We start from the raw sequence: 26,307 nt of genomic DNA, 5'->3' as shown, positions 1-26,307 counted from the left end.
CTGTCCACCTCTCCCCAGTTAAACTAGCTGCTGAAAGACCTGGGAGAAGGGGAAATGAGAGCAACCCTGGGGGAAAAGGCCTCAGATTCCAGCTGTTCTCACAGGAACTAAATCTGTTTCCTGAAATGGCTGTCTTTGATTGTCCAGGGTTATAGTTGCTTTTTGAGAAGAGGGTTTGTTGACCTCCTCAACCCCTCATGCCAGACATCCTCTCCGCTAGTATCTTTTGAATTTGGAATATTCTTTCTCTTTGCCTCCCCTCAAGCCCAGGCCCATATCAGCTACCCTTGGGTCATTACCTTAATCTCTTAACTGGTCTCCTGGCTCCAGCCTGTCCTCCATGCAGCTGCCAGAGAGAATCACCAGGAACATGATCTTGTTAGTCCTCTGTTTAAAACTATTGTGTAATAATGAAAAGACAAACGCCGAATTAAAAAAACGAGCCTAAGAGACACTTCATAAAAGAAGTTATATGAAGATGCTCAAAATCTTTATTGGGGGAATGCGAATGAAAACCATGATGAGTTATCACAACACAGCCACCAGAATGGCTAAAATCAGAAAGACTGACAGGTACCGAATGTTAGTGCGTAAGTGGAGCAACTGGAATGCTCGTACGTTGTTGGTGTGAATGTAAAGTTTCTTATAAAACTGAACTTAGACCTCCCCAATAACCCAGCAATTTCACTTATTTTTAAGAAAAATGAGAACTTATGTCCAAAAAAGACTTATAACAGAATTCTAAAAGCGACTTTATTTATAATAGCAAAACAACAACAAAAGAAACTGTAAACAGCCTAATTATCAATAGGAAAATGGATAGACAAATTGTGGTATATATTCATACAATGGAATGACTTACTGATACACAGAATAACATGAATAAATGTCAAAAATATTATGCTGAGTGAAAGAAGCCAGTGAAAGAAACAGTACATACTATATGAGCCCAAACATGTGAAGTTCTAATATTTGCAAAACTAATTTCTAATGTTACCAATGAGATCCACGGCTGCTGTGGATTGGGGTGAGAACGGGGATTAATTGGACAGGGACATGAGAGAACTTTCTGGACTGATGTTAATTCTGTATCTCAGTGGGGGTATGGGTTTCACAGGTGTATGCATCTGCGAAAACTTACAAAATGGTACATGTAAGATTAGTATTTTATTATATGTAAATTTTACCTTAAAAAAAGAACCACAAGCAAACATGGAACTCTAGGTTATAATATGTGTACGGGTGAAGCGTACAGATGTCTGAGACTTACTTTGAAATGCATCACAAAAATAAGATTGGATGGCTAGAGGGATGGATGGACATATGATAAAGTGAATAATGTGAACTGTTAATTATAGAATCCAGATGGTGGGTATGTGAGTGTTCACTGTACAGTGTTTTCAACTTTTTTGAACGTTTGAACTTTTTCTTAATTGTTGGGGAAAATTTTTTAAGCCAAAACAACAACAACAAAATGTCTCTTTAATGGCTCCCTAATGCCTATAAGATAAGTTCAAGACCCTTATCCTGCTGACATATCTTTCTGCCCTAGACCGTCAACTTCATTTCACCTCCAAACATGTGAACGAGCTGGTCTGTGCCTATCTTTGTGCCTTCACATGCTGTTCCTCTGTTTAAATGCCTTTCTTCCACCAGATGAATTCCCACTCATGTCCAGCAAATGCTCAACCACTGATCCCTTAAGGGACACCTCAAAGATCCCCTCCTCTCTGGAGGTTCCTCCCCTCTGTGGCCCTGTGGCCCTGTGGCACAGCACCCATCTCGTGCCTTTGGTTCTCGTAGAACTTCTGTCATCCTGCTGGTACAGCATAGCCCATATCATTACTGAGTCACACCGAGTCACGTGTAGCTTTTTCACTCCTGCTAGATTGGGCTTCCTGAAGGCAGGCACCTTTTTCCTTGTGTATCCCTGGCACCCCCAATAAAAGTTTCCTGAAATGAAGGGGACCAGGACAGACCAAACACCTGGCTTTGCTCTCTACCCTCCCGCCCACGCTTTCCCATGAAGAGAAGAGTGACACATTTGATTGGCTAGGCTGACGACCTTCTGGGCCACATGAGTGATGGCATCGTGGCATGAAATACTTTCTTTTGGACCCCAAAGGGAGCGATGAGGGAGGCCGTGCCCCTCATGTAACTGGGGGGTAAGTGTGCCCTCTTACGGGAGGTGAGCTCTATAAATCTGATCTGTGAACCCAGCTCTCCCCCAGGTGGTTGTGTGAGGGGCAGGGGGGGAGCGGAGGAGTACTCGGAAGCCCCGTTCATGAAGCGAACGCCTTACCTGATCTTCCTCTGGCTCCTGGTGTCTGTCCTCAGTTGGGAAAGAGCATGGAGGGGAGCAGGGATGTCATTAGCAGAAAATACTGCATCATTGTTTTTAGTCAAAAAAGAAAATTTCATATTAGAACCAGCTTGAGCACTCTTTTTACTCCCAGATGGTAGTTTTTAAGGCCAAAGCATGTAGTTCTTAAAACCAGAGGCAAGAGCCAAAACCCACACCTCTAAAGAGATGTAGACGTTCTCCTCCAGGTGTGTGCAGGTGTCCCCACGTGTGAAGCGGGAACCCATCACCTTTACTTCCCAGGGTTAAATGAGAAGCTGTTTTTGGCGGTGGTCAGTTAACTGACTGTAGCTTCCAGTGCCCTTTCCCTCCAGCTGCAGCCTTCCGGGGCCCAGGAGCCTCGGTCCTGGATTGCCTTCCAGGGCTTTGCACAGATGGCTTCCTCTGCTCTCCCCTCTTGTCTCGCGGGTGCCTGGACAGACTCGGCAGACTGCTTCCTGCCTTTGAATTTTCATTCCATGTGTTTCTCTTCTAATACCACGCATGGGAAGCCTTGCTGAGGCCTCTGCTTGCTCCCCACCTGGAACCTCCAGTCTTCTAGAGTCTTCCAGGCCCCCAGGGTTCCTGACTGAGTTTAAATTTTTTTTACTGTAGTAAGACATACATAACATTTACCATTTTAATCACTGAAAGTGTACAATTCAGTGGCATTAAGTATGTTCACGATATTGTACAACCATCACCACCATCCATCTCCAGAACCTTCCCAAAGGGAAACTGTACCTATTAAGCAGTTATGCCCCATTCTCCCCTCCCCACAGTCCCTAATAGCCACTAGTCTACCTTCTGCCTCTGTGAATGTCACTACTTTAGGTACCTCATTTAAGTGGAATCGTATAGCATTTGCCCTTTTGTGTCTGGCTTCTTTTACTTGGCATGTATTCAAGGTTCATCCACATTATAGCATGGCTCAGTACTTCATTTCCTCTTACGGCTGAATAATATTCCATTGTATAGATATACCACGTTGTGTTTATCTACTTTCCCTTCCAAGTCTAAAGAAATCGTTCCTCTTCCATTTTTACTGTATTTACAGTCACTGACTCGAAATATCTGGGCCCTGTCATGGTCCCTTCCAAGCCATTAAGTTGATCTCATGCAACAGGGAATTGGGTCTCAGTGGGAACATAATCATGGCAAAAGAGCTTAAGTGGAAGGGCTTACCCCAGAAACATTGCCTTCTATTGGGAGCTGAAAAAAGTTAGGGACTTGCCCCCAGACAGCCCTTTCCATGTCTCTCTATGGACCCATTTCTGTATTTTTTTCAGCTTTCATAACATGAAGAAATAGGATGTTTCAGATGTGAAGAACAGCTCTCTGGTTCTAGTGTTCTAGAATGTGAAAAAACCCACGTGCTCCCTCAGAGCCCCTGCCCCCAACACACATGCACGTGCACGTACACACACACACGCACGCATGCACGCACGAGCGCAGCATGAACACAGGGCTTTTCTCTGAGATAACTTCTGGTGTCTTGGGAGCTTGCCATAGGTAGGTGGGGTGTACAGCTCAGTGTTGGGTTGGGGCACCTGTCACGTTATCTAGAGGGTAGGGTGACCGTTCTCTTCCCTGAGGTGGAGGACGGAGGAGATCTGGACCTTGGAGACTTTCTGGAACAGTGAGGAATGGCATCCCCAGTGGTTAGCCGAGGGAGCCATGTTCTGGCTGACTCTTTTCAGTTCGATTTGACTTCGTAACCATGGGTCATTTGAAGCAAGTGTTTGTCCCTCTTTGTTTATTCATTTTTCAGTTTTTTAAAATTTTACTTTGCATTTCTGCTGCCACTTTTTTAATAATGAAGATAATTTTTAAAAAAATCTAAAACTCCTAGCTGTGGCTGCTGGAAGTCTAGCATACTTACAAAGGTCCTGAAACACTTGAACGTCCCCCCTCGGCCGTTCTAGCTGTTATCTACCACTGTCACGTGGCTCTCCGCGCCCGTAGCAAATCAGACGTGTCAGGCACTGGCTGTGAGCCTGGAATTGCACTGTTGTCAGTGAGGGACACGTCGGTGCATTGCATCCCTGTCTGACAGGCATGCGGCTGTTGCGACTCAAGATTGATATGTCTGTATGTATCAATATGTGTGTATTGTTCTTTTATGTTGGAAGATGCTGAGGTAACATTTCTGTTGACAACAGGGTAATGCCTCCTGTTCTACAGTGTTCTCTGTAGCTACAGTGGTCACTATAGCTATAGGAGCCCTTATAGCTATGGTGGTCACTATAGCTATGGGGTCCCTTGAGCTATGGTGGCAGTCCCTACAGCTATGGCAGTCACTATCGCTATGACAGTGGTCCCTAGAGCTCTGGCATTCCATAACTATCTACATGTATAGGTGTCTATACTCAAAGCAAATTGTAATCTGAGATATGCTGTACCGGGGAACTTCTAGTACAATAGAAGGTGACTCTAGACTCTTTGGTATGTAGTTGTGATGTATAATTGTGAACTCAGAAGGCAGGTGAGGATACAAAACATATTGTCCATGAAAATGAAGGTCCTGCCAGTGACCTGTGAAATAACCTCTTTGAACTATTTCTCCAGTTATGGGGAAGTAGATGTAGATAAATTTGCATGTGGCTTGCATATTTTAAACATTCTTTGAAAAATTCTATGAAAAATAGTTGTTTATTGTTTTACCACCTAGGGAGAATCACTAGTAATAATTGGGAGTATATGCTCACAGTACTTTTTCTATGCATAAAGTATATATTCGTAAATATTTTTACAAAAATGGGATCGTGTTGCCTTTTTAAAACCAGTATTTTAAATTCAATAATACCCTGAATATCTTTTTCTGTATTAGGGAGTCCTTTAAAAAATCATGTCAACCACTGCATAATATTGTGTTTCACTGTGACTTCTTTAACCAGGGCCTATATTTGTACAGAGAGGGTTTTTCCTCCAGCTTTTTACTACTGTACACAGCGCTGGGATGAACTTCCTCATCGCCAAATGTATGAAACCTTAATTGTCTGTCAGACAAATTCCTAGAACTTGAACTGCTGAGTCACAGGAGGTGTACATTTTTAAAGATGCAGCTCTTCGAGTGTACTGCCACATGGCATTCCATTACAATTGTACCAGCTGCCATTTCCACCACTAGGAAGGAAACAGCTGCCTGTCTGCTCATATACTCAACCTTCACTGGGTATTTTAGTTTTGTACTCTTCGCAGATTTGATCGGTACAAAATGCTATCCTGTTTAAATTTTCCATTTCTTTGCATCCAAGAAGTGAAACACTTTTCACCTCTGTCTTATTAGACGCTCTTAATACATTGTGTGAATTACCTATTCATGCCCATTGTCCCATTTTCTACTCATTTATGTGTAAGGGCTCCTTTTACATTAGGGATTATTAATCTCTTTTCATACCTTCCAAAGACATTTTATTTACCCATTCATCAATTGATGAACCTTTAGGTGGTTTCCACTTTTTGGCTTTTACGACTAATGCTGCAATGAAATCAGTGTACCAGTTTTTGTGTGGTCAGGTGTTTTCAATTCTCTTGGGTATATATATATATATATCTAGAAGTGGAATTATTCAGTCTTGTGGAAACTCTGTGTGTTTACCTTTGAGAGTAACCACCAACCTGTCTTCCATAGCAGCTGTAGCATTTTACATTCTCATCAGCATTGTCTGAAAGATCCAATTTCTTCACATCCTCACTAACAGCTATTTACCTTTTTTTGGATTCTAGCCATCTTAATGCGTGTGAAGTGGTATCTCATCGTGGGTTTGATTTGCATTTCCCTGGTGACTAATGATGCTGAGCTCTTTTCGTGTGCTTATTGGCCATTTGTATATCTCTCTGGAGAAATGTCTTCCTATCCTTTGTCCATTTTAAAATTGAATTATTTGCCTTTTTATTGAGTAGTAGAAGTTCTTTATTCTCAATACTCATCCCTTGTCAGATATAGAATTTGCCAATGTTTTCTTCCATTCTGTGGGCTGTCTTTCTACTTTCTTGATGATGTCCTATGAAGCACAAAGGTTTTTAATTTTGACAGAGTCCGATTTATCCATTTTTCCCTTTCCTATCTTGTGCTTTTAGTACGGAAGTTTTGACTTTTGATATAATCTTTTCCATTTCAGGCTCCTGGCTTGAAGGCCAGGTTTAGAAAGTCATTCGTTACCCCAAGACAATATAAATGTTGTCCTACATTTTCTCATAGTGCTTTTATGGCTTCATCCATTTTATATTTATTGGAAACTTACTTCCCTTGGTGGTGTTGGTTTGGATAAATTTGTTATGCCAGTGGGTCATCAGTTGTCCCAATACCACTTTTTGCATGGCATGCATTTCGTAAAGGAACTGGGTTCAGCCTGTGCTCAGGGGAAGTGAATGGAGCTCAGTAGCCAAATAGGGATCAAAACCGTGACATTGGCTTGGCTAACTCCAATGGCAAGCCTTGGTGGCCGACTTTACTTCAGGCTCATGCAACTAGAAGGGATGGAAGGATCTAGAATGAGTGGGGTCTTATTTTCCAATTGTTCTTTAACCTCTTAGTATCTCAGCCCACGTGCCCATCTGAGCAGTGAGTAACCCACAGGATGGGAATCACATTTTTTTTTTGAGGAGGGAGTAACATTTATTTGTCATCTTCTTAGAAAAACGCTTTTGTCCAATCACAGATGGTCAGATAGTCAGGGATTCCTAGAGACTGAAGAATTGAGCATTTGAATATTTTTGACAGCCAGGGGGAGCCAGAGCTCTCCAGATGCCCCTGGAGATCAGGGGGCCTTCCTGTTTACATTTCATGTAACACCCTCGTAGCTCCTGGCCATACAGATTGTGAGGTTCAAGTTGTTGTGAATCCTCATGATCAAGAATTAATCAGGAAAGGGAGACTTGGGAACACTCAGCTTCATTCCAGCTCAAGGTGAACCAAAGAGTGGGTTGAATTGCTCATTCCTATCTGGAAATCTAGTGACACGAACACGTCAGCAGAGGACGCCTGTGAGGGGGCTCGCCGCTACCCTTGACGACAGCCACCTCCGGCGCAGCAGAAGGGACCAGTGATGGGCCAGCGCAGCCGGACTCCAAGTCCTCACAGGTGACCTCGCTGCTCACACGTTAACGCACAGGGTGACTCATGTCCTCCTCTCTGCTCTGCTTCCTCCAACAGCAGTGACTGTGTTTTTGAAAATGCCAGTGTTCCTTGTTTTGTAAATAACCATTCATTTCCAATCATGGATGTCTGTAAAATGCATTTAACTCAAGGACTCAGTCCCAGGTGGGAACATAGCAAACCTCATTTTCTCCCCCAAGACTCTTATTTTTAAAAAAAGACTTTATTTTTTAGAGCAATTTTAGGTTCACAGCAAAATTGAGCACATTGTATGGAGAGTTCCCCGCGCCCCCAGCCTCCCCATTAGCAGCATGCCCCACCGGAGGGGGTACATTTGTTACAATTCATGCACCTACATCCCCCCCCAGCATACTAGAGCAGTTTCCCCCAAGAACCCTGGGCTCTGGGCACACGGGCTCCCTCCATTAATGAGCATTATGTCCTGAGAAGAAGAAGGCGCCGTGAAGGGAGTGCTCAAGGCTAATTAATGTCCCAAATGGCACCGGTTGCTTGTTAGGGAGCTGCTGTCTGGGCAGGGTGTGTGTGTGTGTGAGAGAGAGTGTCTGTTTCGTTCTATGAAATTTTATCACATGTAGGTTTGTGTGACCACCACTGCAGTCAAGAAAAGAACACTTCTGTCACCACAAGGATCCTTCCCGTTTTCCTCTTTTCATCACAGCCAACTCCCTCCATCTTCACCCTCCCTAACCCCTGTCAACCACTAATCTGTTCTCCATCTCTGTGATATTTCAGAGCTTTTTGAATTTCAAAATCCTAGATAGGCAATTGTCAGCCTGCATTGGTTTATGTTCCAAGAACAACTCAAACTATAAGCCAAGCCAGAAGTGGATGGCCCTTAAAAAACTCCTGATTATCACTTAGTCCTGTAGCATGTCGTAAGGGCACCACCGTATGTGTACCTAAGTTACATGAGCAGAAGCATCTGGATTTGAAGAAAACCAGGTAAAGGGCAAAGGACAGGAGGAAAAGAAATTGAAATATTAACTGTAAATCTCTTTGGGTAGTAGGATGATGAAATATTTTTATGCTAGTTTTTCGTCCTTTTTTAAAACAAAGTTTTACATAACCGTGTTTCTATAATTAGGTAAATGATAAATATATTTTACAGGGGACACTAGATGCATGGGACCCACGCGGTGCTATCCTTCAGAGTCAGGCTCGCCTGGCGTGGGCTCAGCTCCGCCACCTGCCGGCAGGTCCCCCGCCTGCGCACCTCTGCTCCCTGTGCTATTGTTGGGGATGGTTGCTGGGCGCACCTGGGCCAGCGGACTGCGTGTGAAGAGCCAGGATGTAACACGTTCTCAGTGCACAGTCGCTGTCATTTCAAAAATAAAACGTCCCACCTGGGCTTTGGCAGGTGACAGGCATAAGGAAGCAGGTCTTGCTACAGTCAGGGCAGAGCCCACGGGGGCTGTGCTGGCGGGGCCTGGGGCAGAGGTGGACCCGGAAGGCTCAGCCAGTCGGGAAGGGGCTGTCCCTCCCGACCCCGAGCTGGTGGTCACGGAGGACACTGACGGCTTTTGTCCTTTCTGCAGGTGATGGCCAGTACGGCAGCGGGGAAGACTCAGGATCCGGTGAGTTTGAGTCCCGAGGTTTCTGCTGGAAACCACAAACTGGCCCGCTTTCTCTCAGAGCTGGTCTTCCCGACCCTCCCGTGATGGTTCCTGGTAGAGACCCGTCCGTGAGGCCACCAGCAGAGGAATGCAGCCCTTTAAAGGAATTAAGCGTGAAGCTCTGGATCCCAGGGGAGTGGCCCCGGGGGCAGCCCGCTGGCCTGTCTGGGCCTCAGCTGGCGGGGTGGAGGCTGCAGCACCTCCACGGCCACCTTTCAAGCCGCTCAATATGGGAATCCTTACGGCAAACGGGAAGTACTTGGTAGACACATGGGCACACTGTGTCATTTTACGCCCTTCGGTATAAATGGCACAGCCCCGCACACTAGCTTGGGGGTCACGGGCCCTAGAACAAGCTTAGCTCGCTGGCTAGAGGAGAGCCAGGTGCCTGAGCCGATCCCCGTGGCGTTGTGGGCTTGACCCTGCCTCTCTCCATTCCCCAGGCATGTCCGCAGAGACCGGCACCATCGCCGGCGTGGCCAGTGCTCTGGCCATGGCCCTGATCGGCGCTGTCTCCAGCTATATCTCCTACCAGCAGAAGAAGTTCTGCTTCAGCATTCAGCGTAAGTGGACCTGCCCTGCGACCGCCCGTGGCTGCACCCTCCCGCTGCTCGACGTGAACAGAGGGGCCAGGGCTTTGGAGGGGAAGGGGCAGAACCCCGAGCAAGTTAAGATTCAGGAACCTTCCACAGCCTACCCGAGACACCTCCCCGAGACACCTCCCCAGCAGATCTCCCCGGGCTGAGGTGGAGGTGGTGCTGCACATTTTAAAACCCTTGGGGACAGACCTCGGCCAAACTGAAGTGTAAAGCGGCCTGGAAGAGAGGACTGGGCTGGGCCCAATGACCTTCATCTTCCAAGGGTGAGCCGTGGGCTTCTCGTAGAACAGGAGAGCCCCTGAATATCCACGTGGCTTCGGACCTCACCCAAGGGGATGTGGGCCCTTCGGAGGCAGAAGGCAGGCGTCCCCGGGACCTCGGAGGTCCTGGCAGCCCTCCCCTCCCTCTCAGATCCCAAGGAGCCGCTGCCCGCTGCCTGGGTGCCCCCGCTCCTCCCCGTGAGCCAGAGAATCATGAATTGTTTTAAAGGAAGAGGAGAGTGTGGTCCCTGCCCCCCCTTACACACCAGCTTCGTAACATAGGCGGCTTTCAGTTTCGGCTGTAGCTGTGACTCTATCCGAGGTGTGTGAACTGAATAGTTACAGATGGAATGTGTCTGAGAAGCCCAGCCACGGGACCCCCGTGTCGGGGGAGCCCCGTGGGGATGCCATTGTTGATGGTTTCATAAGCACAGTGTCGATGTGTCGCTGTTTGCCGAGAGTGTCTCTGGTTGAAGACAGGCGATTTTTAGTTCAAGTGAGGGACCCTGACTCAGCCATAGTTTTCCTCTTTCCTGCAGCTCAGGACCATCCCCTGTGAGGCTTCCCCCTCCCTTGCTCTGGGCCTCTGCGCTTAATTCTAGCCTGGACCTGAGCTTCCCAGGAAACGACTTGGGTCCCAGAATGCTTTGTGTGCGGATATTGCCGCCGTCTCCGTTGTGTTTGGTGCTCCACAGGCTGTGCATAACACACAACCGGCACAGCTGTTCACGGCTGCCCTGCTTGAGCTCCCACCCACTTGCTGTCGTGCCCGAAGCTTGGCTGTAGAGTGGTGTGAACAGGAAGAGGGAGAGGGAGTGCAGAGCTGGAGGCTGGGTTGGCCTTAGAGCTATCACTTGTCCCAGCTCAAAAGACTTAAAACAACAGATCTATTCTCTCATGGTTCTGGAGGCCAGAAATCCAAGATCAAGGTGGCAGCAGTGCTGGTTCCTTCTGGAGGCTCTAGGGGAGGATCCTTCCTTCCTCTTCCAGCTTTTGGTGGCCCCGAGCATCCCTTGGCTTATGGCTGCATCACTCCAATCTCTGCGTCTGTCTTCAGGTGGCCTTTTCCTCTGTGTCATCTTCTGGCTCTTAAAGGGCACTTGTCATTTAGGTGTGGGCCCCACCCTAAATCCAGGATGATCCCATCTTGAGATCCTTAACTTTGTCACATCTGCAAAGACCCTTTTTCCAAATAAGGTCACATCCACAGGTTCCAGGGGTGAGGACATGAACATAGCCTTTAGGGGCCACCATTCACCCCAGTTCAGCATTGTAACCCTAACAGTGAGATGAGTGCAATTCACGGCTGTCAAATACATGGCCACTGCAGAGCTGGGCCAGGTGGCTCGTGTGCCACGGGATGGCTTTTGAGACTTTAAAATGCATGTTGGGTAAATGAGAAACTAAAAGCTGGGCCTAAACTTATAGTAACCATGGCTTCCCAGACGCTCCACGCTTGCCAGCGCCTGACACTGCCCGGCACTGAGTGTGGGTCACCGCCCTGAGCACTCCCACAGCCCAGTGGCGCAGCAGTGCCGGGCACCCTCATTTTATAGCTGAGGAGACAGAGGCTGAGGGGATTGTTGAAGGAACTCACTCAAGACGGGAAGCGGTGAATGTAGAAGGGAAGGGGTGCCAGTAGATGGGAACAAGGAGGGGGAAAGAGGTTGATGCCCAAAGCCAAGAATAGATGTCTGGATTGTGTCTGTCTGTCCCAGTGGGGGCACTCAGGTGAAAGTACATTATTTTCACACTTGTTTCCTGAAACAAACAGATTTGAGGTTTTGCAAACTGGATTAGCGGGCAAAACCCAATAAAATGTGAGAACATGAAGGCCTTGGCACATACAGTTGAGCGATTGGATGTGACCTCTCTCTCTGGAGGGTGGCCTGGAAGTGAGGGTGTTATGTTGCTGGGCTGCGTGCCGGGGGGCCCAGGCCAGGGGGGCCAGCGTGCTTGCAGGGCTGACGGGGGCTCCCAGGGGCTCCCAGGAAGCTCACGGAACCTGCGGGCCTCCCCCAGCCCCCCCATTCCGTCTGAGGGTGGGTGGCCCTCCCCCCGGTCCTCTCCCCTTAGTCTGTCGGTGATGTCCTTGTCATTGCTAAACCCACACTGTCCTGAGCCCCTCAGCTGGACACTTGTGCGAGTACCACCATCACCCCCAGTTTCCTTAGAAGGGAACTGAGAGCGGCGCATCCCCACATTTGAAGAAGCCCCCCGTTGCTTCTGTGTCCGCCCGCTGTGCTACCAACATTTTTTTCCAAGTGTGTATGTTGTACCCCCTCCCGCCTCCCCTTATGAATCCCACCAGCCCTCCTGGGTCCTCCATCCCCGCTCTGCTCTTGGGCCGCACCTCTCCACCGCCACCGCCCTGGTCCTCCATCTGCATGGTTCCATCAGCACCCCCCCCCGCCCCAGTCTCCCCCACCCTTCTCCCTGCTCTGAGCAGCCGGCGGGATCCACTTCAAATGCACACTTCCTCCCGGCCCAGCCCCTGAGCTTCACATTCACAGCCCTTCATGGTTTGGCTCCAGCCGCATCCCTTCTCTTCCCCGCCCGTGGCCCCGTCCCCAGAAGCCTCTCCACAGCCGCACTGACTTACCCGAGTGGGCGCCGCTTGCTCCAGCATCCCGCCCGGCGTCCTGTTCACTCCCCTAGCAGCCCTCTTCCTTCAGGCCTGGGACACCCTCCCAGGCGCCTTCCCGCCCTCCCAGCCTGTGGGCCAGCGGAGATGTCTGCCTTGCACGCCGCCACAGCGCCCCCTGCTGCCCCGCCGTGCGGCCGCTGGGGTGGGACGAGGCTTGTGGGCTTGTGTCCGCGGCTGCTGCCCCACCCCCCAGCCCATCGCTCTCCGTGGGGGACTGCGTGTGTTTCAGCCACTGATGTGTCCCTGGCACCTAGGCTGGGCTGGCATCAGGAGGAGCCCCATGGATGTCCGTTGGGTGGTTAATCCCCTGAGAAGCTGGGGGACAGGACTCTCATGCCCACGCTTTCTGTTAAGCGCCTGCCCAGAGTGGCCTCAGCCATCTCCTCGGGGAAGTAAGTCAGGGAAGGCAGGGCACAAGCTGCTCTGCACCCGGCGCACGGGGACGCCCTGGGGGATGGCACTGACTGCTAGGAGGGCCTGACCCCGCAGTGGTGCTCAGGGGCTTGCGGTATCGACTGCCACCAAAGGGGTCCCAGCCTTGGGGACCCTCTGCTCCCCATGTCTCTGCCCTCAGTGCCAAGGGTCGGCGTGTCGCGTGGAAAGCCCACGTGTCTTGTTGCCGGGGGCTGAGTTCTTGCTCCAGGGTCCTAAGCTTTGTGTCTTGCCTTCAGATGCAGCAGAAGGTCAAGGTAACGACGTGCTTTGACTTACTCATCTTCCTCTTCTGCTTTGGCCTCTACCCTTCATCGTCCTCCCCTCCCCTCCCCCCACCCCCCACTGCTCTCGTTCCTTGTCGCCACTCTCCACCCCGCGCCCGTCCCCTTCCCTGGTGCTCACCGACTTGGCTGAAACCACGACCATCTTTAGTTTTCCACGTGCGTTTCAGGGTGCTGGGGCGGGCGTGGAGGTCCTGTTCAGGACTCAGATGCCCACTGACGGTCATCCCCGTGGAGCAACCAGAGGCCTGCCCATGGGCAGAAGGCAGTCTGGCGCATGCTAGCTTGGCAGCTGCGCAGAGATGAGGAGGCTCAGGGCGCATCTCCTGGCCCTGGCCCATCCGCTGGGAACAGCTTGCACCGGCTCCGTCACCCATCCCGCCCCACACCTGCCGACATGCGACACCCGCATTTTTCCTGGGCCCATCTGGTGCCCACCTTGAGCCCAGCGAGCACCAGGGCAGGCAGGCGTCCCTTCTACGTGAGGAGCCTGAACGCAGCCCGGGATGGCGGAGTGACTTACGCTGGCGCCTGCTCAGTCGGTTGGTTAGAACTGTGGCCTGCGTTTCCCACAGGCCCAGGGCTCTGAGGAGGTTTCCAGTCCCCGGCTTATCCAGGGACAAGACATGGCCTCTTGAGTCTCCCCAAGCAGCGGCCTGAGTGCTGGCCTGCAGAGGATGCTTTGTGGAGTCCCCAGGTCCCTCTTGGACACGGGTGGGGAGGAAGCCCAAATAACTCACTAGACCAGAGCAGCCGTCCGTGGGTCCTGGGCCCTCCACTCTGGCCCAGACAGCCGCCTTCCTGCTGCCCGGCGGAGCCCATCCAGCCGTCTGCCCCGCCCCGTCTCCATCAGTCACTCACGCAGTGCTTGGCTCCCTCTTTGCCTCCCTGGCTCCTGGCCAGCACGTGGACCCAGGGGTGGCGCTGAGCCCTGCCATCGGGTGCCCCCTCTGCCGGGCGGAGCTGCTGTGTGGCCTGCAGTCTCACAACGTGGTGGCACCTGCCAACGGGGATGGGTGTCGGGGCCTTTGCCGCACGTCACATCTGAGGAGGAGGGTGAGAAGTCCAGGGCAGGGCAACGCGTTGCCAGCCGCTCTCCGCCCAGATGAGGGGACAGAGACGTTTGGGGGGCCCAGGCTGCAGGGGTCTGCGTTCGTCAAGGGGGCTGGGCTTTTTCACCACGACGGAGGGCCTGGTCAGGAGCGCCCCCTCATGGCCGGGGACCCTTCGCTTCCGCGTCAGTCACCAACTCCGCCCTTTGCCTTTTGCAGAGGGTCTCAGTGCGGACTACGTGAAGGGGGAGCACCTGGAGGCCGTTGTGTGTGAGGAGCCCCAAGGTGAGGACTTGCAGGCCACTGTCCCCCGCCGAAGGCCGCCTGGCGGGTGGGCGCAGCCCTGAGCAGGACCGGGCTAGGAAAGCGGGACGCTCAGAGGCATCCATTTCTAGAACGTCCAGCCAGAACGATGGGCTGACGCCAGGGACACGGGGGCCACAGCCAGGGCGTCTGCTCCCCGCCAGCGGAAACAGACTCGCGCCGGCCAGATGCCAACGGAAGCTGTGGGGACCTTTAGACCTAGACCCGGGCCCTTTCCATCTGAAAACTGCCACAGGCAAGAGGGAGGCCCACCCCCGCCGTCCTGTGATTGTCAGGCACTTGCCGGGTGCGGTGAGCGATTACAGGCTGCGTGACGTCAGGCTGCCGGCCTGCAGTGGCCAACCTCTCAAGGCAGATGCAGCCTGTGGCCCCAGAATGCCAACGAGGCGACCGGGAAAGGCTTCACGGAGAAGGGGGAGGAGGATGCTTGGCATCAGCCGAGGCCGGGGAAGGGCTTCCAGGCCGGGGTGGGCGGGAGAGACCGGAGCCCAGGCGTGCCTTTGCTGGGCTGGGCGCTGAGGCTGCGGCCGGAGGGACCGCCCAGGGCTGCAATGGGTGCATGGCCCCATCCGGTCACTTAGGATAGAACGCCGGATGGACTCGATAGCGCTGGATTTCAAACGTGGGGAAAGGGACTCTACAGCTGCAGTCACTGTACTCATGTTTTCAATTCTTGGCCACCACGGTGTTGGTACCTACCATGGGCCAATTGCTGTGTTACGTGCTTTATTTAAAGTACTCCTCCCTTGGGAATTCCCTGGCGGTCCAGTGGTTAGGACTCGGTGCTTTCACTGCCCGGGCCCGGGTTCAATCCCTGGTCAGGAAATGGAGATCCCACAAGCCACGTGGCGTGGCCAAAAAAAAAAAAAAATCAAAAAAACTCCTCCCAGTCACTCTGCCGGGACCATTCCCACTTTACAGATGAGAAAGTGGAGGCCGAGCTGGTCACAGGGTCCATTTGCTCCCTCCTCGTTTCCAGGGCCACAGCGGGCGCCAGGGGCCAGTTGTCTGGGACAGACAGACGGGGAACCGGATTTCTGTGCCCAGGGAAGGACATGATTGTGTCTCTGTGTCTTCGTGTGGGCTGGACATGACTCCTTGCTGACGGGTTTCTCCTGTCCCTAGTGAAATACTCAGCGCTGCAGACGCAGTCCGTGGAGCCGCCGCCGCCGGAGCCGCCCCGGATCTGAGGGGCTGACGGGAGGCCCCGCTCCGCCTGGCAGGCTGTGGGCACACAGGGCCGCTGCTTGGGACCCAGCTCCTTGTTTCGTTTGGACCCACGGCTGCCATGCTGCTCCTTCGATGTCATTGGCTTCTTGTCGTTCTCAGTTTCCGGACGAGCTCTGGGTGTTCGTGAGTTTGGCTCGTGCACCCGCCCTGCCGCACGGCCTCTGGAGAGCCTTTCTGCGGAAATCCTTAGTGAGCTGGGAGGGGGGAGACCGAGCGGAGGGCGGCCAGAGGCCACGCGTGCTGCGGGGCAAGAGTCTGAACCTGGGGCCCTGCCATCCCCTCCGCTGCACTGCCTTGCTGGGTGGGTTTCTGCCGGGAGGCAGTCCTGGCGGTGACCTGGAAGGGCTGTTGGCAGGGGTGCGGCCGCGAGGAGCTCGCCGGTGAGCGCCGGGTGACACCGCTCACGTGCCACACCCAGGGGTGTTTTTATTTCCATCCTTCTTTCCAGCTGCAGCCCTTATGCCGCTGGGCTTCCCAAGAGCTGGCACAAGTGGTGGCCTTTCATTTAAGTGAAAACGTGCATGTCACAGTATCCCTGCCTTGAGAGTTCAGGAATCTTCTGGATGTGTAGGAGGCTGTGGCTCTCAGGCCTAATTCCCGTATGATGCCGTGGGACCGGACGTGGTCTCCAGGCTGACACGATTAGTTTGAGGGATCATTTATGCTGTGGCAGTGAGTTTTCTACTGGGGCTGGGGGCATGTGTGTGCTTATTTTGGTAGCAAAAGCTACAGACCTCAAGAACGAGCGTCAGAGCCTGAAGCATGCCCGTTGTTTGCCTGAAGATGTACGTAGTGGGGAGGGGAGGGGAGAGGGGCGTTGGCTTGGTGTGGGAGCTCACCGGACTCGGTGAGTCTCTAGTCACCCTGCCTGCCCTCTGACGGACAGCGCGTGGGGGCCCGCGGGCACCCGGACCTGCGGCCGCTGTCGTGTTTGGCTGGAGCAGAGCCGCCTTCCTGGAACATTTGTCAGGCCCACGTGTGGTCCTGATCCTGGGAGCGCTGCTGTCCGGCTGAGCTAGAGTCTAGAGCCACCGTCTATGGATAATGAGTTTGCGGTGTCAGAGAGCACTTCTGGAAGCATCGTGTGAGTCAGCAGGAAGGCGGGGTCCTATTAATCCAGCTTCACGTGCTGCAGGACTGCTGTGTCAGCCCCTTCACGTCCGCTAGGTTGGGATGAGGCAACTCCGACTTCTTAGGGAGACAGTTGACATCTGAACAGACCCCGCAGCTTAGATGGCCTCGTGTGTTCGTGTTATACAGGGCGTGCCGTGGGCCCCCCGACGCCCCCGCCTGCAGGCTCATGCCAGGCAGGCTGGATCGTGTGCGGCCCCCGAGCTCCAGGAAGTGAGCAGCAGAGCGGTCGCTGGTGAGGTCTGCCTGTTTCCAGGACCTCCCCGCCCTGCCCTCATGGGACAGGCTGTTGTCAGCTTTGCCAGGCTCGTCCCTCTCCAGGCTGGCCAGGGCTGATGTCCCCACCCCCGTGCTGCTGGGCTGGAGGCGGCTCTGAGGGACTTTAGGTGACAGCAAGCTATGAATGCAAAACAGGGTGACCTCAGGGCCCAGGGAGGGCCCGTGTCCTGAGTAACAGGAGTTGGGAAGGGATCAGGGCAGTGCTCGGAAGCTCATCGCGTTAGGAGGGCTGCTCGCCAACGTTCCCAGGCATTTTAAAGAAGGAGACGAGGCAGCACTTGCGTGTGGTAAGATGCTTCTCTCCCAGCCACTGGGAAGGTGGACATTTATAGAGAAGTCAGTCACGGCAGTGACTAGGAAGTGACGTGGCCCATGTGATTCTGGGCATGGCCGGGCATGGCGCCCCCGGTGGGCCACCTTAGCTCTGCGGCGAGGCTCATCTGATGGTGAAGACCCTGAAATCCTATCTGTGATGTGAAGTCAGCGCCCTCTGCAAATCCATTTTCTCAGTAGCACTGACTTTGGTTAAGAGAGACCCATCGCACTCTTCTTGTCTATCTCGGTGCCCTGTGTGGCAAGCCCAGAGCCCAGCACCCAGCCCTGTGCCAGTGACCGGAGAGGCCTTGAAAGTCACTCACCCACCCGTTTGCAGGGCTCACATCCTGGGGACGGGGGGGGGGGGGGTGGGGGACCAATGCTGGCTGATGCCCGGGGGCTCTTGTAGCTGTGTCCACCTGGAGGCTTCATCGACTGGCTTGGGCCCGTCCCAGGTGGTAGTGGAGACGGTGAGTGAGCTAGAAAGGCCAGCTGACAGTATCTGATCACTGTCAGCTTAACTGGGGACGGGGAGAGGGGGCTCAGTGTTTACAGTAGCAACTCCGAGCCCCTGGGGGAAGGAGGCAGGACCGCCTAGCCGGCTCGGGCACCCTCCCCCCATGGCACCCAGAGAGCAGCGCCCGGCCCAGCGCCTCGGCTGCCTGGGGCGGGGGTCAGTACCAGTTCTCTGAGGAAGAAGAGGTGGACACTGACCTCAGGATCCCCGATACTTTCTCTGTGCTCGTGTTTAATTGTGAATTGTAAGCTCTCTCGTGTTCGCATTAAACAAAACGGAACCTAACAGATCCCTGTATTCTGATGGTGTGAAGGCACTCCCTTTGTTAAGTGATGCTGGTTTTTCCTAATTAATTATATGGAGGCGACCTCCTTCCCCTCCCCGCCAGCCAAGGGCCTTTCTCAAGAGGGTTAGGGCTCTTGCACTTCCCCTCTGGCTGTGCGGCTTCGTGTCGGGCTTCCCGGGGGCGGTCCCCTGCGTGGCACAGGGAGCTGAGGCCGTGCCCCATGTCACGGGGGTAGGGACGGGCAGAGGCAGGCCCCCAACTCGCAACTCCTAAGCCCACTGCTCTGCCTTCTTCAAAGAAAGCCAGTAGCCGGGGTCGACTCGGGTGACGTGTGGCTGTTTGAGCCCGAGAAAGCGGAGCGGGGCCGGGGCCGCGCGTGCAGCGTGTTCTGCTGCGGACCAGGTGTGCGCTTGTCACACGGTGCACCTTGCAAACTGAGAAGAGAGCGTGAGGAAGATGCGGGGGCCGCTGGCAGGGCTTCACAGTGCGCTGGGTGGCGCCTTCCTGCCGTAGCGGCCTTGTAGTAAAATAGCACCGAGTCCTCAAACCCAGCCCCCTCGTGACTCTGCCGGGCAGCAGTTGTGGCCCTCCCGGCCTTGCCACTCGGCTGTCGCTGCCGGGGCCCACAGCTGCAGTGACTGCTGTGTGGAGGAGGAAAGGGACACCAGGCCTTAGAAGAAGGGTGAGCCGCAGGGGCCGGCGTGGTTTCGTCCAGGCCTCTTATAGCCCCGTAAAGGCCAGCATTCCCTCCGGAGACTCCGGAGCGGGGGGAGGGGGACCCCAGGGCTTCTCAGAAGTCTGTCCCACTTAAGAGCTAGGACTCATGGGCTAGAAAGCTGGCCTTGCTTCCTCGGGGCCACACCTGCCTCTCAGGGGGTCCAGTCCTTTCCTCACATCTGCAGCATTTTCTCAAGGTTAAGGTGCAGGGGCGTTTCAGATTTTAAAATCAGAATAGTTACCCATTTCAGCCAAAACACTCAAGTCTTATGATAAATTGCACTTACAACTTAGTAAATGAATTAAATCACGTAAGGGTACTTTACATGCACTAACTGTGCTTGGCATATAATAAAATGACGTGTATTGAATGTTTACTAATTTTCCACAAGGGAAAAATATCACCAAAAAAAAACTTAAAAGGACAACAAAAAATGAGACCACGGAGCAAACATTATTTTAATTACAGATTGAAATACAGTGCATCAGATGACGCAAATAAAATACTGCACCAGTCTTTAAAAATCTGAACCATAGAGGTTTTACATTCTAGTACACTTAAATAAAACCGAAAAAAGAAGTGCTTAGGTAACAAAACTGTACTTCAAGTTGTTTTAGAAACAGTTCTGTGCTAGGAACACACAAAGGAAAATGATCTGTTGTGCTGCTTTCAAACCGAATGGGAGCCTCTAGGGGGTCCTCCTAGGGCCCAGGATGCTGACATTGGCAAGGATGGCCCACTTGGCTTCGCTGGCTCTGTCAAAAGCCGCCTCCAGCCCACACCAAGGTTGGCAGTCTTAGTGCAGCTGGGGATTATGTGATATTTCTGGGGAAAAAATGGGTCCCCATTTAAAAAAATCAGTATGTCAATGAATAATCCAGTTTATCCCTTCATAAATAAGGTTTCAGCTATGTGGGAAGCATGAATCAAAAGTTATGTCAATTAAAACACAGTTTAGAAGCAAATCCCCCAGATGATAAAAATGGAGAACTGATTTTAGGTTATCAAATTACCTCGAATAAATATTTGATACCTTACAGATACCAGATAATTTTCTGTAAGAATCAGAAGGTTCCAAGTTGAAACCATCTCCTCTCTAAGTATCTGAGTGTGAGAAACCTTTAAGAATGACGTCAAAAATCAGGTCGCTGTGTAGGGCTCTGGGTAGCATCCAGGAATTTGAAACCAACCAGATACTACAAGGCAGTTGCATGCAGGTCTGACCCGATGAGCTCCCCCCACTCAAAGGCCAGCTTAATTCCTGCAGCGCTGGGGTCCCAGGCGGGGCTGGCAGGAATGGGCGCGGCCCTGGGCACCAGAAGGAGGAGGGTGGGGCGCAAATGTGCAAGATTCTGCATGACGCGCCACACGGAGCAGCTCAGAGCTCTAGCTCTAGTGGATGAACCAGCTGACGGTCAATTAATTCCTGCCCAGACTGATGGAGTCCCAGAGCCCAGCCGGTGAGTGAAGGTGTGAGATGGGGAGGAGAGGCCCGAGTGGCTCTGAGATGAGGAAACGCAGGGAGGCGAGTGCTCTGCTTTCGGCATCTGAAGTCACAGCGCAGTGGTTGCTTTAAAATACCGACATGCAGTGACGGGAATAAACCGAGTTGAAGGGATCTCGATAAAACGAGAACGATTATTTCAGACAGCAGATAACAGGCGAGAGCAGACCCGCTGTGACAGAGAGCTGTCAGCAGTAGGAAGTGGCAGGTCCCAGAGTCGGGTGAGGACGGAACACATGGCCTTAAGTGGCCACATTCAAATTGTGCTTCAAATGTACCACGTCAAAGTTAGCATGAGCTTGCTTTGAAAATTCCTCACCCAGTCCCGTCAAGCAGATGCCTCCTTGGGTGACTAGTCTAAACATAAAAAAAGGACGTAGGAAAATAAAGGCATGTTTCTCTTTTTTAAAAATACCTTATATGTACACAACAAGAAGTGGTACCGGAGGACCCCTGGCGCGAGGAGGCCCTGGGGAAGACGGTGACGGCCTGTCTTCCCCGGCACAGAGTTAACTGAACAGCCCTGGAGGGGGAGCGGAGAGCTGGAAGGAGCCACGGGGCTGCCACGTGGCCACTAGGGGAGCGGGGTGGCTTTTCACGAGGATTCCCCACCTTGAGCCTGAGCCCTGCGTTCCGCTCGCTCGAGTGTCCCCCACTCGGCCCTGGGAAAGCGCTGGCAGGAGGGAAAAGGGTGTTGACGACACAACAGCACTTACGCTGTCCCCTAGCACACGGTCGGTCACTGGTGGAAAGCGCCGTTGAGACGTGGCGGGCACGGGCCTTAATCGGACAAGTCGCAGGTGCCCCGCCCGGGCCGCAGGGACAGCGGCGTCAGACCGACGTGTGCACGGGCGTGACCGAGTGTGACGGCGAGGAGCCCCGCTCAGACGAGGCCGAGGCGCGCGCGGCCACCTCCCGCTGCAGGTCCTCCACCCGCTTCTGCAGCTCCGCACGGACGGCCAGCAGCTCCTTGAGGTTCTGGTGGATGGGCGTCTGCGGGCAGAGACGCGGGTCAGCGCCGCCTCCCGCCGCTCCCCAGCCCGGCCCCCGCCTCCCGCCCTTCGCCCTCACCGCCGCGGGCACAGGGGCCCCTCCCCGCGAGCCGTGGCCTGGCTGTCCTCCCCAGCGGGTGCTCCCTCGGCTGAGGCCACCACCCAGCAGCATCGGTGGCCGTGGCCCCGCACACCCCCTGCACCTCCGTTTCTGCATCTCCGTACGTCGCGCTGCTGACTGAAAACCCTGCTGTTAAACCAGCACTTCCTGCACTTCGCAGCCGCGTGTCTTCATCAGCCTGGACGGGCGCGGGCAGAAGGCCCTGGAGGGGGCAGTGCCGGGGGAGGGGCCCAGGCCACTGGCTCCCGTCCCTGTTCACAAAGCCTGTGCCGGCCACGCCAGCGCCGCCCCCCGCCTCAGCCGATTCCTGCACCCGTCGATGCGCGGAGCACAGAGATGAGAACGGTGCTCCCGGGCTGTGGGGCCTCCCAGCCTCCCAGCCCGACTCTTCTGGCCACAGCACCCACTCCCTCCCGCGCTCAGTTCGCAAGCTGCCCTGGGCACCTGCCGCAGCCCAGACAGCCCAGAGCTGGCATTGCCCTCGTGGAGCGAAGCAGACCGGGGAGGGAAGTCACCGCCTGAGGGGCAAGGGGGCAGCAGCCACCAGCCTGGGCCCTGAGCCCCGGCCAGGCTCCAGGATGCCATGAACAGCCTCCACTGGCTTCCTCCTGCAGGCCTGCAGGTAAGATCCTGACCTTGGCTTCAAGGCCCTGTGTGGTCTGACCCCAGCCTGCCTCCCCTGGTCAGCCCTCACCAAGTCCTGCCTCTTCTCCCCTCCTGCATTCCCGAACCTTCCAGGTTTTGGAAGATGCCACACGTGTGCTGTCCCTTCTGCCTGGGGCACCATCCCCCGACCCTTTTCGCTCACAGGCTGGGCTTCATCCTACAGGGACAGGCTGGAAGGGCACTTGCTCTGGGCGGGGGCCTTTTGGAGACTCTGCGCTCCTGCCACGCCTGCGTGTTTCATCATGACCTCCCCACGAAGTCTGGGAGCCATCCCATCAGGGGTGCCAGTGGTGAGCACCCCAGCGGACGAAGCGGGAAGGTAGGAGACAGGTGAGAGAGACGCGAGACCCGAGAGTGAGCGACCAGAGAGGTGAGCGCATGCGAGGGATGAGGGGCAGGGGGACAGGGACGACAGAGCCAGACAAGGCAGGGGCGGCGGGGGAGGCGGCCAGGTGTCCACGATGCGCGAGGGTGCCCGGTAACCCGCCCAGAAGAGGCTCAGAACACACTCCTGACTTCGGCCCCAGGGAGGAGAGAGGGGGCGGCAGTGGGGGAGGCCCATGGCAAAGGCCCCCAAACAAGGAGAGGCCACTGGGAGGTGGGCAACAGCTCCCCTCTTAGCCTCGGACCTACTGGGTATTTTCCCATTTGGTGGGACTTGATTCCAGTCGCTTTGCGATCAAGCTACCATTACCAACAGCCAGGCCCTGGGGTCAGAGAGGCGAGCCATGCGGGTGACACGCGACTTCACACCCGCCCAGGCCCGAGACTCTCATCTTAGTCTCCACGCAGCCTTCGTTATCTTTTGTCACACGTTATCTTCATTTACAATAGATCAAAGGCATGCTCGTTTGAGAAAATGCCCATCTCGGGGCCAGTCGCCCAGCGCTAGCATGTGTGACACTAAACGCCACGGGAGTCCCCACACAGCCATCCTCTGAGGGAGGCCCAGGCGGCCCCCTCCAGGCAGCTATCCTAGCCCCTCCTCCTCAAAGAGGCCAGCCGCCTTGTGCCCCTGCCTTTCTTTCCTGCCCCCGCCTCTGCTCTGCCCAGCCCGGCTCCTTGCCCCATCACTGGACACCAGCCTTCACGCTGATCCCCTGGCCAGGCCCCGCTGCTGCCCTTCCCGTGCCTGTGCTGTGCTGCGCTGCTACCGTGAGCCTCCTGCAAAGCCGCGGTGGCCCACAGCCCCTGCGATCAAGTCCTCACCTGAAGATGCAGGGGGGACGCACAAAGCTAGACCACCCCCTGAGCCCTCCAAGCACTGTGCCGGGCTCTGTAGGGATCCGTTTGCCACTCGCACCCCTGCGAGGTCTCAGGAGGCTGGGGACCTTCCGCGCAGTGGGCACTGACTCACTGCCAGGGTCGGGGTCTGGCCCTGGCCGGGGCGCCCCCGAGAGCCTCATCCCGGAGCAGCAATGCCTGTGCTTCTCACGATCGTCCTGAGCTGAGTGCGCTCAGACGAGTACGAATTCGAGTGCTCTCGAGAACAGAGGAGCGTGCAGCATGCAGGCTTGAAGAAGGAGTTGGGCCCTGTCCTCACCAAGTTCGTGACCAGCACAGGGCCAGGCTGGTAGCGCCAGCAGAGGGAGCCGGGTGGGGGAGGGGGGCGGGGCGGTAGGAGACCTCAGCCCTGGTGTATTTCTAACAACACAACACGTAGGAAGGAGCTGCCGGAAGGCTTGGGTGCCTAAGCGACTCAAGACTGGAAAGCAGCGCTCCAGGGGCCCTGGATTTGGCAGCCCAAGACCACGAGCCGGGTCAGGGCACCGGGTCAGGGCGGAGCGCTGCGCCAGGAGCTCGCCTGGGGGTGATTCAGTCTCATAACAGCGCTTGTGTCAGGGGCCAGCCTTGCAGAATGCCAAACCTAAGAGGAGAGGGAAATGGCGATGAACACCACCTTGTCCCTGTGGCCCGGAGAAGGGAATCCGGGAGCTGAGATGACAGACCCAGAGGCCTGGGGGGGGGCGGGGCGGGTGACAGGAGGCCGCCAGGCGCCAAAGGGGCCGTCGCAGGACTGACTTTGGCTGCACGAGTCCAGGGTCTCAAGACGCGTGGGTTACTCACAAGAGGGAAGGGGACAGGTTTGGGTACCATGCTCGTGAGGTGGCTTTTTGAAGGCCACGGCCGATTGTTAACTTTCCAGACGCCATGGAACTAACAGGAGGGGTGCTCGTCGGTACAGGTGTGAGCAAAGGACGCCTGAAGTTAGTGACTGATGGCTTACTGGCCACGAAACTGAAAACCTGTATTTCGAATACTGACCACTGACCAAAGAAGTTGCCTAACTGTATACTGTTGTTTGGTTTCATGGGAAAAGAGCTGAGACTGTGCCTCAACTTCAGATGTTGTTCAATAAAGGGAACACTTTACAACTCCTAAAAAAGTTGGCATTTTTGCTACTCAAAACACACATTAAATCCAGAACCCTCGTGTTCAGTAGGTAGAAACGTGCTCTGGCCCTGCTGGCGCCCAGCATGTCCGCGCCGGTGTGGACGTGCCCGCTGCCCTGGCCACTTCAACGCGGGAAGCAGCTAGTGGCCCCATGCCCGCGTTAGACATTTGCCTCGTATGCGGTGACAGAAGCTGGGCCCTCAGAGTAAGTGCAGGGGCGGGTCAGGTCAGGGAAGGTTTCATAAGAAAAGGTTCTCTGAGTGTCCCCTGTCAGCATGGTGTGAGGCCGAGGGCAGGGAAAGCGTTCTGGGGTCAGAGGGTTTGAGGGGCCCCTGGCGGGATGCAGCATCCATCGCAGGCCAGGAGACGGGGGCGTAGGTGGGGGGGTGACGGGAGGCCCAGTTCAGGGGCTGCTCCGGGAGGAGGACAAGTGCTGTGCTGAACAGGCCCTGATAGTGACGCTCTGGAGGACAGTCCTCAGGTCTCCAGGGCAGCGCAGCCAACTCAGAGGGTTAGAGGACGAAAGGGCTTCCATAGCTGAAGCTTCACGGAACTGGTGGACGGAGCAAGGAAACAGTAAGGGAAAGAGGAGGCGAGTGGCGAGGCGAGGCGAGGTGAGTGGTGAGCCGTGCACACGCAGGAAGTGGTGCCCCAGGCAGCAGGCTGCACTGTCAGGACGGAGCCCGAAGCCAAGGCTACAGCAAGCGAATTCCTAGCATGGAGGGAAGGTTAGTGAAGTGACGGCCTTGTCCACGTTCACATGCCACGCAACTGAGAGGGACATGAACAGTTCAGTCCTCCCCATGGTTAGTGGGGCTTGGGGACTATTACAGGTGTCCCCCCCTAAATTCGTAAGTTGAAATTCCAACCCTCAGTACCAAAGAATGTGACCTTATTTGCAGAGAGAGTCTTTACAGAGGTAATGAGGTTAAAATGAGGTCAGTAGGGTGGCCCTACTCCAGTATGACTGGTGTCCCTATGAAAAGGGGAAATCTGGACACAGATACACATAGAGGGAAGATGATGTGAAAAGGCACAGGGAGGGCTTCCCTGGAGGCGCAGTGGTTGAGAATCTGCCTGCCAATGCAGGGGACACGGGTTCGAGCCCTGGTCTGGGAGGATCCCACATGCCGCGGAGCAACTGGGCCCGTGAGCCACAATTGCTGAGCCTGCGTGTCTGGAGCCTGTGCTCCGCAACAAGAGAGGCTGCGACAGTGAGAGGCCCGTGCACCGCGATGAAGAGTGGCCCCCGCTTGCCGCAACTAGAGAAAGCCCTCGCACAGAAACGAAGACCCAACACAGCCAAAAATAAATAAAAATAAATAAATAAATAATTTTTTTTTTAAATGAAACTTTAAAAAAAAAAAGGCACAGGGAGCAGATGGCCGTCTACAAGCCAAGGAAAGAGACCTGGAACAGATCCTGCCCTCACGACCCCCAGAAGGAACCAACCCTGAGACGCCTTGATTTTGGAATTCTG

General features: G+C 54.2%; 2 protein-coding genes and 1 long non-coding RNA gene across 18 annotated transcripts in view; 2 read left to right on the top strand and 1 right to left on the bottom strand.

The window, feature by feature from the left end:
• CD99L2 (CD99 molecule like 2) overlaps positions 1 to 18,443 on the top strand; it is a 105,942-nt gene extending 87,499 nt beyond the window's left edge. For all 6 annotated transcript variants that reach the window (XM_082376173.1, XM_082376171.1, XM_082376170.1 and 3 more), the window contains 4 exons: positions 8,999 to 9,037; positions 9,520 to 9,639; positions 14,570 to 14,635; positions 15,800 to 18,443. In XM_082376173.1, coding sequence (XP_082232299.1) covers positions 8,999 to 9,037; positions 9,520 to 9,639; positions 14,570 to 14,635; positions 15,800 to 15,864 — 290 coding nt within the window. In that variant the 3' untranslated portion in view covers positions 15,865 to 18,443. The remainder of the gene's footprint in view (positions 1 to 8,998; positions 9,038 to 9,519; positions 9,640 to 14,569; positions 14,636 to 15,799) is intronic.
• Positions 18,444 to 19,831: 1,388 nt separating this feature from the next.
• The window catches only part of MTMR1 (myotubularin related protein 1), a 66,941-nt gene continuing 60,465 nt past the window's right edge, over positions 19,832 to 26,307 (bottom strand). For 9 of the 11 annotated variants that reach the window (XM_082376118.1, XM_082376117.1, XM_082376115.1 and 6 more), the window contains one exon: positions 19,832 to 21,647. In XM_082376118.1, coding sequence (XP_082232244.1) covers positions 21,486 to 21,647 — 162 coding nt within the window. In that variant the 3' untranslated portion in view covers positions 19,832 to 21,485. The remainder of the gene's footprint in view (positions 21,648 to 26,307) is intronic. The other 2 variants (XR_014239410.1, XR_014239411.1) reach the window with 2 other exon arrangements.
• LOC309620115 lies at positions 21,657 to 24,819 on the top strand. The gene is made up of 2 exons (XR_014239419.1): positions 21,657 to 22,389; positions 22,506 to 24,819. It is a non-coding gene; the product is annotated as an uncharacterized lncRNA (long non-coding RNA).

This window comes from Balaenoptera borealis, assembly GCF_965194805.1.
Source record: "Balaenoptera borealis genome assembly, chromosome: X".
Lineage (NCBI taxonomy): Eukaryota > Metazoa > Chordata > Mammalia > Artiodactyla > Balaenopteridae > Balaenoptera > Balaenoptera borealis.
Note: the sequence above shows the minus strand (reverse complement) of the source record. Positions and strands in the feature narration are given on the sequence as shown.